Below are 13,614 nucleotides of genomic sequence, written 5' to 3' on the forward strand. Positions count from 1 at the left end.
ATTCTCAAGACACCAGATACAGAAATAAAAGGGTGAAATCTCTGAAGAGTGCACTAGAAATATTTAGCTCAGTGAGTTCTGAATCAATACAGTCTATCACCGACTTATAACTATCTGAATTAAATAATGACTTTTCACTAAAGCTCAGGTTTTGTCTAATCTTATTTTAGGACAGAAAGAACTCAGTGCATATGGTTAAAGGGACTGTATGTATGTATGTATGTATGTATAGACATATTCTGAACATATTTCCATATTTCTTATAGACATATTCTCAACTAAACAATTCTTTTAAGAAAAGTCCAGTGATTTAGTAGGGAAAATATTTTATATTAATTAAAGGACTTTTATTAAAGTGTTTTTAAACATACATCAGTCAGCTATGTTAATATACTTAAAACATACTCAGTGGTAACTTTTCATGCATGTATAACTTACAGTCCACCAGATCTTGTAAGTAGGAGCATACTCCACTGCTGTCTCACACATTTCCTGCACTTCTTCCTTAAGTCCTCTTTTTGAAAACAGCTTCAGATAATGACACCAGATTTCAGAATTGTCTTTGTTATTTTCTAGTGCTCGGGCCAAAACATTTAAAGCTGAATCCAAGCATTCAGAGGATGATCTTTGTAAAAAAAAAAAAAGGGGGGGGGAAACAAGAAAATATTATAACAACTTGTAAAGAGGCAGCCATTTTGGTCTGTTGTTGGAAAAAAAATGTGTAGTACCTTAAGCTAACAGATTTACCATGACATAAACTTTCTTGTTTATGTATGGCTGTGAGAGCTGGACCATAAAGAAGGCTGAGCGCCAAAGAATTGATGCCTTTGAACTGTGGTGCTGGAGAAGACTCTTAAGAGTCCCCTGGACTGCTAGGAGGTCAAACCAGTCAATCTTAAAGGAAATCAACCCTGATTGCTCATTGGAAGGACTGATAATGAAGCTCAAGCTCAGATACTTTGGTCACCTAATGCGAAGAGAGGAGTCTTTGGAAAAGACCCTGATGCTGGGAAAGATTGAAGGCAAAAGGAGGACGGCAGAGGATGAGATGGTTAGATAGCATCACTGAAGCAATGAGCATGAAACTGAGCAAACTCAGGGAGGCAGTGAAGGAGAGGAAGGCCTGGCGCAATATGGTTCATGGGGTCACGAAGAGTCGGACACGACTTAACGACTGAACAACAACAACAACAACAAACTTTCTTGCATTACAGCATTTTGCAACTAAGATCTGCTACCAGCTAATATTCTTAGAATACTTGCCAGTTTTTTCTGAAAAAAAGACTTTTCCTGAAAGTTATTCCTGAATTATCACCATGTTTGAGACCAATATTTCCTATTTTATCACAATACATTTTAAAAGAGCAAAAGGGAGATATTTTATTTCCATATAACCTTTGAAACCACTGAATTGTGTAATCCATTTTTATAGCAGACAAGCCTTTCTACTACAACACACTGAAAATAAACATGCTTTGTCTTAGAATATATCAATGTTTTATTACCCTTACACTAGATTGTTAACACAGCAATAGAGCAAATTGTTTTTCAGTTGCTTTTAAACAATAGCTTACTTGTCTTTTGAGCAAGGAAACAAAAAACTGACACACAATTAAGGCAGCATAGGTGAGAAGGCTCTGAGCAAAAGTGCAACTGACTGATCTACACAGTAAGAATTACTTACCCTTCATTTTGATTCAGGTATTTATAAGCCAGTTTGATCCAAAGCTGAACATTAGAAGGATTCTCAAGTACACTTGCTTCCAAGTTCGAAATGTCATCAGTCTCATTGGTAAAATACCTCACATCATCTGGAGTCACAACAGCATCCAGAGCAGGGATATTTATTTTGTTTTCTACTGGAGGAGCTAGAAATAAAAGCAATAAAAGCATTTTTTTCATGACTATCATGATATACATGACTGAAATTATTCCTCATTTTAACTATTTCTGGCAGACAGGCCTGTCTTCTAAGTTAAAATGGGTTGCAGAGGAGTAGGGGCATATTTAAGTTTCATAGCAAAAAGAACTGAAAAATGTGTTTTCCCACAAAACTGTTTTCCTTTGAAAATGAGAGGATCAAAGAGAACTAACTCTGGGAAAGAACAGTTTTAGTCTGTTCTACTAAAAGTCTGACTAAATATGACTGTTTGGTTTTTCTGAAAATGTTAATAGTTGTTGCTGAATAATTGTCATTAATGCAACAAACTAAGGATTCTCCCAGAACTGAGGTAACTGAGACAAAGGATTCTGAGCAACTATGTATACTCTGCAGCAAATTAGAGTCAGCTGATCTCTTGTTAAGACAAAGTTTTGATCTTCCAAGTTGCTTCTTACATTAACATTCATATTTAACTGTGGGACAAATTGAAGATAAAAACCAAACAAATGTGTGAAGCAAGAATATTTTTCTGAATAATTTTTGTGATTGCTGTTTTATATTAATATTACCATATTTAATAAGGCCAGAAGATAGTTCCTCTTCGCTGCTACTATCACTGTCTGATGGTGTTTTTTTCAAGTACTTTGGCCTCCATTTCCTTTCATCTTTCCAAGTTGTAAATGGAGGGGCTGTTAATAAAAAGGAGAAGAGGAAGAAGAAAGATGAAAAAGCAGTGTTTTTTAAAAGAAACTCTTCAAGCAATCACAAAATGCATCTTAAAAAACCTAAGTGTTGATACTGTAAAAGTTACTTACTATGGCCTTTGCTTTCATTGACATTGCTAACCAGAAGAACAGCAATTTGATCCATTGCCATGCGATCTTTATTTATCCCAAAGAGCTTTTCTATGTATTTTTCTGAAATGAGATGACAACAATATCTAAGACACTACAATCAAAATTTTACAAGCATGTGCATTCATACATCTAGGAAGAAATCCACTAAAAAATAAAAAGAAAGTGGGTTTTAAATTGGTGAAACTTATTACAGCGAAGAGAAGTGCAAACATCACTTTTATAAATTTAATCCTTAAGTTTAACACAGTGAGTCACATAACAAAATAAAAGGTTACATAAGATTAATAGAAGGTTGCATTGTATTTTTATTAATCTTATCACAAAGTAAACTGGAAGCATTAGAAAGCAGCTTGTTTTCTATACGAGAAACAAAAAATGTGATCAGATTTAACAATGTTAGAGAACTGAAAAGCTTTGTTTATATACCAATATGCAACATTTATTTATTTATTTATTTATTTATTTATTTTATTTGTTCGGCTTGTATGCCGCCCATCTCCCCCATGGGTGACTCTGGGCGGCTCATACCTGTTGCAGTACTTATCTCCTCATCAGTACTTTTATCTGAACAGCCTATCAAAGTTAAATTGTATGAAAGAACATCCTCAAACAGCTGTCTCCTGCTAAGAGTGCAGTCTTTCATGTGTTGCCTAAAAGTAAAGAATAATTCACTTTTTACAAAACAGGAAGAAAAAACTGTGAACGCAATATCACAATATATGAACATTTATTTTAAGTAACAGGAGTTAAAACTATTTCAATCAGAAGTTGAGAACAATCAGCTATTTAAGTGTGCCCTTTTCTCATAAAGAACACATATTTAATTAACCTTCTTTTGGAATACTCAGCTATGTTAATCTATTGTGAGATATTCAACATTAAAAATGTCATCCTGATAGGATTTTTTACAGCCAGATAGAATTTTTTTTGATGATCCAGCTGTTTGGATCTTAATAAGCCAAAAATAAATTCAGTGAACAAAACAGATTCAAAACATAAAAACTGAATTTTGCAATAAAATGAGCATTAATGAATCCCAAATGTGCTCCATCACAAATCAAACCAAAAGTAGTAGTGCTTTTTCTCTTATAAGACTTTTCATGCCTCATTCAATCAATTCTCCATAAAAGCTCTGTTTCATATCCACACATATGAATATGAGAGTCATCTATGAAGAACTTTGTTTTTGTTCAGACATTACAGGTCTTGGGGGTGGTATTGTGGGTGTATTACAAATCTTGGCTGCTTCTCTTATGTATATCCTTGGTGCCATAATTTATTCCTTTAAATATAAATGTATATTTATCAGGTTAGTTTTACAGATACAAAAGGAAAACAAGTGTGATTTATGTGGTTTAAAACAAGTGTGATAGAATATGTCATTGTATTTTAAGTTCTTAAACCTGCCTATGCTGTTTTTGCTCAAAGACCCTGCTTAAACCAATGACAATTTCAGTTCTTCAGGCAATAGTCTGTGCAATACAAATTGCTCAATTTAAGATATGAAAGAAGAACTCACCACTGGCAATCATCGTCATTGCAAGTGCCTGTTAAATCAAAACGGCAAAAACACTGTTTGGGTTCAATCCTATTGCTGTAGGATACTGAGCTGAGGTAAAGTTTTTCTTTCGTTCGAAAATAAGGACTAAACCTAAAAAAACATAAGTAGAAACACATGATACTTATCATCAAGAAAAGAATTATTTTAAAGCAAAAATTTGGAAAGGTACTAAATTGGATTGAAATCAAAGATAACTGTAATCATAATCAGATATACAAACTGTCATTTGTTATTCAGTCCAAACGGAAGACAAAAGTTTTATTTTTGTGCACAGAACTCTTTAACAGAGCAGCTGAGATTACAACCACTGCCAAAATTGATACACACTAATATTTTATCTAGATAGCATAATCCAGTTTGTCACTGGAGATGACTTTTAAAGTCTGATTTCCCCAAAAAGGAGGGAGGGAGATTTTAGTATATTTATATGAAAAGTATTGCATTTAGGACTATACGAAAAATGGATAGAAAAATAATGTAAAAATAGTGAATATGTGCAAATGGATGAGAATGGAAAGAGAGAGAGTAAGGTAAAGTGTACATCTACTTGTGTGGGATATTTGGGTAAGTGTTTCACCACTTATTCCTCTTTAACTCAAATGCATCCCTCTATCTTTTTTGAAATATAGAGCAAATATACTTCATCTGTTGCAAAATTTGCCCACCTCCATCACTGTATTTCAGAATAGATACCATAATACAATGAGCTTAGTACTTCTGTAGGTCTCAACTTTTGAAAGTGCATTTGTGTATCAATCATTATAAGCCCTCCTTTCATCCTCAGGACAGCAGGTATTTTAAATAAACACTTTTCTCTCTAGTCCTTCCCCAACCCTATTATTATCACTGCAGTTATGTCACAATCTTCCAGTAACAGTCAATTGTTTCCCCAATTTCTTCTTAGACATGCACACATGTATACATCAACAACAGAACATTTTCTGATTACATCAGAAATTCCCATCTAGGTCCTAATAGCCCTAATATAGTATACAACTGGTGGCAAACATCTTTAACAACTCCATATTCATACCTGTAAGATTTAAAAACAAGAAGAGGACTATGATATGGTCCAAATGGGTATGGCTTTCCTTCCGTTTGTTTATTTGGAGCTGCGAATTGGTCTATATCCACTGTTATTTCCTAGGAAAGAGTATATGTGTGTATATATTTAAATACCATATGGAGATTCAGACCATAGTGATTAAAAATGTAATACGTTGTGTCCAAAACTAGAGTCTGTCTACTTTTTTTCAAGTAGAACAGAAATCAATAAGACAAGTTAATGAAAACTAGCCCAACTCCTATTCTGAGCATTACTAACTGTAAGTTGAAGCCATTGATTTTCTATTATTTAATATAGACTTACCTGACCACAAACATTTTCTTCATTAGAAATCATGAATGGTGCATTTTTTTGCAAGACATCTTTCAAGCCATCAGCTTTCACATAAAGATTTTTCAGTTCATCAATATTCAGACCCAAAAATAGCTCTGGTTGTTCTAATGTCTTTTTAGAAAGTTTGTTTGCAGCTTCTTGCTTGGGAGTGTCCACATGCTTAAAATTAGGTTTAGTAAAAGAATTTGATTCTCTGAAAGATCTTCTTCGCTCTCTATTACAATTGGACAAAATTTCATCATCAAAACAGTTCTCTTCAATATCCAAGCTCAATTTGTCTTGTGTAAGATCATGAAGGGAAGGCTGAGGTAGTGCAAATTCAGATTCTTCTTCTACAGCAGGGACAACAGTTGATCGATCCTTACTCTGATATGCACGTGCTTCTTTTAGTTGCTGAATTTTCAGAGCATACTCATATTGTAGTTGTTGCAGTCTTTTTTTCTCCTGTGCAATCAACTCTGCAGAATGTTTCTTTGGACTTGATGAAGGTGATTTCTCAAGTTTCAATGTTTTGTTTGGCTGCAAAGAAGCAGAAAGATCTCACACGAACTCAATTATGGGCAAGATAAATTAGAAACACAACATTTGACTAACTTCACCATTATTATTTTTTAGGGAGAATGTATGTATTCAGCAGGAAAAGTGCAATGTAATTTCCCTTTGGCATATTTACAAAGGTTTCAACTCAACCATTCCACAATAAGTGTATTTACAGTGATCCAGTTTTGCTCATCACAGCAAGTGCTCATTTGGCCTCTCACAAACCACAGGCTGCCTCTTCACCCAAGTCACATGAGAAAGAGCCTGTAGTTAGCTTTGGGCCTGTCAGGTTTTCAGAGCATGTGGTCATATCCGTATGTGCCAAATGGCTGGAAATCCATTGGCACATGAAAGCATAGACCCAAGCTTCCATCTCTCTCATTATACTATGAAGAGGTTGGAGGGAGAGTGAAGGTGGAAGAGAGGTAAAAAAAAAAAAAAAAAAAAAGCATTTTGCTTACTGGTCACTGCAAAACCCCAACATTCATACTACTACTTCTTTTCTTTTTCTTTTCATCTATCCTAGCAGGAACAGCAGGCAGTCATTTTTTTGCCTGTTATCTGCTGTATTCTGAGTACCAAATAGCTCTGTTCCTGCTAATCTTTGGGCTGGAGTGGGGGCTGGAACATGTTTTTACACTGAATGCAATCCCCCAGTTCCTTTCTCAGTCACAAGGATACCAGTAGCAGGGACGAAAGATGGCCATGTGTATTTTGAGACACATTATAGAGAAAGAGAGAGAGAGAACAAACTGCAAAAGAAGCTCAAATCCACCTTAAAAATTAGAGAAAAGTTGAGTGGTTCCTGGGATCACACTAGCCAATATTCAAATTCCAATACTTCTTTCAGTTTTTCACTTACAGCTGAAAGTTACAGTTTTTACTAGTAAGTATGTAAGTTAATTTTCATTCATGTTTCATCTTGTTTTCTGACCTTCAACTTGGAACAGTAGAAGTTTATTACATAATAACTTCTATTATGTAATATTATGTAATTAATTAATTATGTAATTAATATTACATAGCCACCCAGAGTCCCCTATTGTGGGGGACATGGGCGGGGGAGAAATCCAATAAATAAATAAACAAATAAACAAACATAATGACTGTTTCAGTAACAACAATTAAATTTCCAAGAACAAACTTACTCCAAAATGGCTATGTTCAAGTTTTCGTTTTCCGATTTCTTTGCTAGCCAGGGCTTTGGCTCGAGCAAGCTCTTCTCCGTATTTTAATGCCAATGCTTTCTTAACTGTTACTCGTTGCTGTACTCTGTGAATCTAAAGCATTTCAACATACTTCAGCAAATGTAATATCTGAACCAAACTAAATTTAAAAAAACTCTTAAACACATTCAGTAAGACAAGCAACTCTTTAAAAGTACTCCTATATGGCCTATTTACACACTTACTTGTTCCTGAAGTTTCTTTAAAAATATCTTATTAGCATTTAGCACTTTTTCTGTTGCTTGTAGCTGTTCATTAAGTTTAGCAATCTTGCTTTCAGCAAGACGAACAGATTCTTTCTTCTTTGCCTCTTGTTGTAGAAGATGTTTTAACACAGATTCATCCTTCATCAAGAGAAGTCTAAAGAGAACAGTTACATCCTATAAAAAAAGCTCTATAATATCAGACCCACCATCAAAAGTAGTTTAGGTATTTTCACAAATTGTTACATTTTCTTTCAATTAACAGACTGCAGTTAAAAACCGAATGCAACCATAAAATTGGGGGGGGGGGAATCTGTGAAAACTATAAAGAAATGGCACAGTGAACCATTGTAATCCAAAGAATTATTTAAATTTATTGGCCACCCAACTCCAAAATCAACACTGTGATCTAAAATTTGTATCTAATGCTGAGAAAGTTGATTATGGAAGGGTACACAGATCTACTTGGCTTTACATACCTTTGCATATACCACAATTCCTACCAAATGGGATATTGTTCTTTTAGGGAAAAAAAAAGTGGAGCATTACTACAAATATTTTTTGTAATAATGCAACTATGTGTCCATAAATAAACTCTGACACAAAATATATGACACAAAAAAGATACAGGGACAGTAATCAAAGTCTAACACTTTATCATATCCTATTTAGTAGGAAGTTATGTTATGGGACAGAACTCTCCAAAATGTGTTTACATAATTACTCAGCTTTTTAATAGTCAAGTTGTACCAATAATTTAATGTCAATACTGATCTTAAAGTGTCAAACAGTACTTAGTGCCAAATAGTACTTAAAGTGAAGCATCCAACATTTAGTGAATAGCACATATGGACGTGATGCTGTTGCATGAAAAAAGTATTGCCATTTTCAAAATTCAAGTACAGTAGTACCTCAGTTCACGAACTTAATTCGTTCCGCGACTCTGGTCGCGACCCGAATCAAATTTTCCCTTAAGGTTCAATGTAATTACGGTTAACCCATTCTGACCCCTCCGAATTTGGTCGCCAACCGATTTTGGTTGCGATCCGAATCAAATTTTCCCATAAGGTTCAATGTAATTACAGTTAATCTGTTCTGAACCATATGTATTTTTTTTTTTTAAATCACAAAAATATGACACAAAGTACAGTACGAAGAGAGAGAACGCTAACCTTGCTCGACGCGACTTCTGGCATGGAGGACAGGAAGGCGGGTGGGGAGGCGGTTATTGCTTGGAGGGAGAGTCCCCCTCCCTACAGGAAGCCACGACCACGTGTCACGGCAGGGAAAATGGCCGCAGATCCTGTTCGTCACCCGATCCGGCATTTGCGAACGGAAGCAAAATTTTGCAAATGGTGCTGTTCGTGACCCGAATTGGTCATGAACAGAAGCATTTGTGACCCGAGGTACCACTGTATTTATAATTATAACAATACAATGGTTCCAAAAAGTTGTAAAACCAGTTGCTGGAGATTGGAATATTTAGTTTCCCATAAGTTAAGAGTCACACGTTTTCCAGTTAAAAAAGCCCCAAAACTATAGGTAAATCGCACAAGCACAGAGTGTACTGGCAACTATATAAACGAACATATTCCACAGGTTGCAGTAAACTGACTATTTTCTCATTAGAGAAAGATACTTGGGTATAGCAGTGACAGTCTCAATATACACCATTTTGCACAGCATTACTCTTATATAGATTTCCATTTGAGTAGACCATCAGACATTCACTCCAGCTGCACTGCTCTTCCTCCTTTCCATCAGGAATCTCACCAGCTGTGGTTACCACAACACTAAGCTCTGTCAGTAAAACCTCATTCTTCTTTTCCTGCTCTTTTTCCTTCCTCTTAAATAAGTCTTGTATAAAGACTAGCCAAGGCTGGCTGGTCCAATGAATTAAGGAAGAAAGAACCTTCCAACTTCCTAACATGTCCCCACTGGACCAGCCTCCAAGGACTACATTATCCACAATCCTTTTCTCACTTTAAAGGAAAGAGGAAAAAGCCCCAGGCAGATTTTTCATCCATTCTGTTGCTGGAGTACTCAGTCAAATCTTATGGGGTTGTCTGTGGCTCCTACCAGCCTTTATGTTGACAACCCCAATAAATATCACAAAGAACTTATTAGGATGAAAAAATAGTAGGGTCTCAAATTCAAGGTAACTTAAAAGGAATGCATTTAGATTAACCAGAAAGAAGGTATGGACATCTGCCCAGGGGCAACTATCTGTCTAGGACAGATTATAGACATTTTGCAATAAACAGCAGAATATAAAAGATTAACCTTTCATTTCACATTAAACCACAAACCAGAGATGACATCACAGTGAAAAGTCTTACTTGTGTTTTTTGAGTTTTGCTTCTGCGTCTGTAACTTGCTTTGTTACCATGGCTATCCTACCAACTCCATCAATTTCAACATCAGAGTTTACTGGAGATGAACTTGTCTTCAAAGGTTCAGGTATTATCAAGCGCTGTTTCTCCCGACTAAAAAGATTCGAAACACATTTTTCAAGTGCATGTTTCAAATTACAAATTCAGCAAAAATCAGAACAAATTTTCAGAGAAAGTAAATCTCTGAAAAATAAGCCAATCCCAAGTAGCAGAATTTAAAATAAGCTAAAATGACCAAATGAATCTACTCATACAGAAAGGGGAATAATTTGGAGATTATTTTAAACAAAAGCTTGTTTTCTTATTTGTTACAGTATGTTAAATATACCTGGCAATCTCTTCTTTTAGAAGTCTATACTCTATTTTTTTATCTTCTGGTAAAGCCTCAGGAGTTCTCACAGGATTATTTTCTTTTTCTGACTTTAAAGGTGCTTTGGGTTTTGATGCCTGCAACAAAAAGACCCGATAAAGGAACCATAATAGAGTATTACAACTTCAGAAGAAAAGTTAATTTGAATTAGTTTTTATGTTGAATAGCTTTTTCAGGCCTACAGGTTTCCTTCAGATCATACATGCTAACCCTAACTTCTAGGTTATACTTCAACACAAGTGGAGACTGCTTGGTTGAAGAATGTGGATTTAGTAGACAGGAGGACAGCAAGATAGGACTAACTCACTCTGAGGGAAGGGCCAATATTTTAGGGCTCCTTTCCAAAACTATGTTCTGGAGAACTTTGAATGCTTCATTTCTTTCCTGACCATGCCAAATCTTTTTCCAGACTGTGCCATTCTAGGGGTGGTCCAACTCCAAAACTGCCTGTTTCAACCAGATCGTCCCAAGAACACCTCAAAGCTCTTCAAGTTTGGAAGGCATACTTCTGAAAACTGCTGAACTGCTCCAAGTATGACATGGTTCAGAAGGAAACTGAAAGTTTTATTTCCTGACCAAGGAATTTTCATATTCCCGGTAAGGGATCATAAAAAACAGCCAACTACCATAACCTAGAACACAGAACCATGAAAGCAAGTCGTAAGTACATGAAAAGGACTTTTGGCTTTTAAAAACTTTTTTTTTAATTTAATGTTTGTCAGAAAGCAGAACCAGAGTTCAGTAGTGACTCTTCTCTGGAAGAAGATTCTGAAATTGCTTACTTTATTTACAGGCTCAGAGGAAGAACCATTTTACAAGTTTTTCTTTTAAAAAAAAAACCCACTATAATGAAACCTCCACACATAGAGTAAGAAATATATGCCTTCCTCAAAGAAACACAACATACATGCCAGCACTCATCCATTTACCTCCACAGTTCTTCTAGCTTCTTTGATCATAGATTCCAGGCCTCCAAATTCATTACTAGTTGAGTTAGGTTGTTCTGCATCTGACTCACTGTCATCTGAATCATTCAATGTAACAACAACTGACTTGTGTTTTGGAAGCTGCAGAAATAAATTTATCAGTCACAGAATATAATCATTTCAACTGAAGACACAAGCAAGATCTAGTATTATTTAATTTTTAACAGTACACTGAACTTCAGTTTATGTTAGAGTAGAAGAGCATGTTAACTACTAGCTATTTTTACAGTAATGTTGACTTCTCACTCCTTACTGTACCCAAATCTGAAATCAGCATTTCACTAGCCTCCTTATACTACCAACTGAAGACAGAAAAAACAAAATATTCAATTTTAGCCTCTTTCCTCATATGACAATGTATAATGTACTTTCAGATATGAAGAAATTTAAAAATGCTTCATTACCGCAATGACTGTTCGAGGCGGTCTTGGTACTCTAATGATTTTTGTGTTCTTTATACGAGGTTGACATACAGTATTAATACTGACTGCTGAAAGATTGCTTCTTGGCACAGAATGAGAATTATTGGAAAAAGGTGGAGAAGGTGGACTGCTATTATTTGAGTTTTCCTAAAAATAAAAAATAAAGAATGTGATTAAAAGCTATTAAATATTGTATTAAAACTATTCTTAAGGCTATATATTTAAATCAATAAAAAATGGAAGCACATTGTGGGTCTCTCTGTGTATCAATATGAGTAAAGGTTTGTGCAATTATTTAAAAGTAGGAAACTTATAGACCTTTCATTACCCATCAACTCTGATAATGTCTGCCATTTGACTAAAATCAGATAATCACCAAAAAACCACATTATTCAGATAGTTTTCAGAAACTGAATACTTCAATCCTGCTAGATCCACTATGATGTCTTTCCAAAAAACAGATGTCTAATCCAATCCACTTGACTTCTGATTTTTTAAAAAAATCACAAGATTGGATTCAGGGACATACAAAAATTGTATTTACCTCACAGGCTTTAAGGGATGAGCAAATTTTTTTTCTACTACTTTAAAAAATTCTTTAAAATGTTGGTGCTTATTTATAGCAGCCTTGAACTCTTTTAAGGGATGAGGCTTCTTTCCCATACTACCCAGAATGACCACGTGATCACACAATATTTTGTAGCAACATGTCCAATACCAGAAAAGCCTTTTCTCTTCAAAGACCTGAGCTGCTGTAAATGCACTGTGTTTTCTAACTGTTAAAAAACAAAGTTAGAATATATTTTCAGTTACATTGTAAAATCTGCAAGGTACTTCACAGATCTTTTTCCAGGATGGACAATGCTAGCTGAATGTCATTCTTGTTAGTCTTCATCCAGCTACAGATCCATTTCTACACCCAATTTGATTCTACAGCTTGCAACTTGATTCTATTAGGATTTATGGCAGAGTTCTTTTAAATTCTTAGTAATAGCTGAAATGCAGAAGAAATTTTTTTTTAAATGTCTAAACAACTCATCATCTTGTCTGGTTTCTAACATACATCCTACTTTTCCCAAAACTAAACAAAAAAGGAAAGTACACATTCTAAATCAAGATGTACTAGGGCTGCCATCTAGTGGCTATATTCAAAACCTATTAAATACCTCTGGTTTGAAAGCTCGTTTATTTGCTAAAGATTTAAGTAGCTCTTCTCGCAGTAACATTTCTTCTTCCTCCTCTTCATCTGCAAATGGAGGTTTCGGGGGCTGTTCAGGTTCTTCAGGTGGAAGAGGAGGAAGAGGTGGTGGAGGTTCCAGAGAGACAGTTGAAATACCCTCCATGTACAATTGGCTAATTGGTGGTAGAGTCTGAAACAAATTTAAAGAAAAAATACATGCTACTGCTACTCAGGATTCCCCAACAGTATGTTCTTGTCACCTGACAGATGAACTGCTTTAAGACACTCTACATGGAGCTGCCTTTGAAGATTCAGTAGCTGCCTTACCCACTAAGTGGGGGTAATAGATCTAGCGTCATTACACTGATACCATGGTTGCTGCACTGGTTATCAGTTTGCTTCTGGACCCATATCAAAATGGTGATCCCCTTTAAGGCCTTACATGATTTGGCACTCAGATATTCACAGGACTGTACTGTGTGGCCTCTAGGGGTAGACTAAGAGTCCCCCCGCCCCCACATTAAGTGAAAGAGATGGGAGCCCTTCAATGGTGGCTGCCTCCACACTATGAAATACATTGCCTACTGAGGTAAGG

The 13,614-nt window shown here is 35.5% G+C and overlaps 1 protein-coding gene across 3 annotated transcripts in view; it reads right to left on the bottom strand.

The window, feature by feature from the left end:
- ZFC3H1 (zinc finger C3H1-type containing) overlaps positions 1-13,614 on the bottom strand; it is a 46,078-nt gene that overhangs the window by 17,570 nt on the left and 14,894 nt on the right. For all 3 annotated transcript variants that reach the window (XR_003084102.2, XM_007422941.3, XM_015891555.3), the window contains exons 8-22: positions 13,006-13,209; positions 11,822-11,986; positions 11,361-11,498; positions 10,390-10,508; positions 10,008-10,154; positions 7,651-7,825; positions 7,388-7,519; positions 5,670-6,218; positions 5,334-5,443; positions 4,259-4,390; positions 3,268-3,389; positions 2,698-2,799; positions 2,452-2,571; positions 1,685-1,868; positions 439-625 (exon numbers count right to left, since the gene is read on the bottom strand). Coding sequence is in view for 2 of the 3 variants with exons in the window: in XM_007422941.3 (XP_007423003.1) it covers positions 439-625; positions 1,685-1,868; positions 2,452-2,571; positions 2,698-2,799; positions 3,268-3,389; positions 4,259-4,390; positions 5,334-5,443; positions 5,670-6,218; positions 7,388-7,519; positions 7,651-7,825; positions 10,008-10,154; positions 10,390-10,508; positions 11,361-11,498; positions 11,822-11,986; positions 13,006-13,209 (2,586 nt within the window). In the remaining variant the exon portion in view is untranslated. The remainder of the gene's footprint in view (positions 1-438; positions 626-1,684; positions 1,869-2,451; positions 2,572-2,697; positions 2,800-3,267; positions 3,390-4,258; positions 4,391-5,333; positions 5,444-5,669; positions 6,219-7,387; positions 7,520-7,650; positions 7,826-10,007; positions 10,155-10,389; positions 10,509-11,360; positions 11,499-11,821; positions 11,987-13,005; positions 13,210-13,614) is intronic.

The sequence above is a fragment of the Python bivittatus genome, unplaced genomic scaffold, assembly GCF_059951505.1.
Source record: "Python bivittatus isolate LINGU-HERP-01145 unplaced genomic scaffold, Pbiv_v1 ctg000330_np1212, whole genome shotgun sequence".
Taxonomy (NCBI): domain Eukaryota; kingdom Metazoa; phylum Chordata; class Lepidosauria; order Squamata; family Pythonidae; genus Python; species Python bivittatus.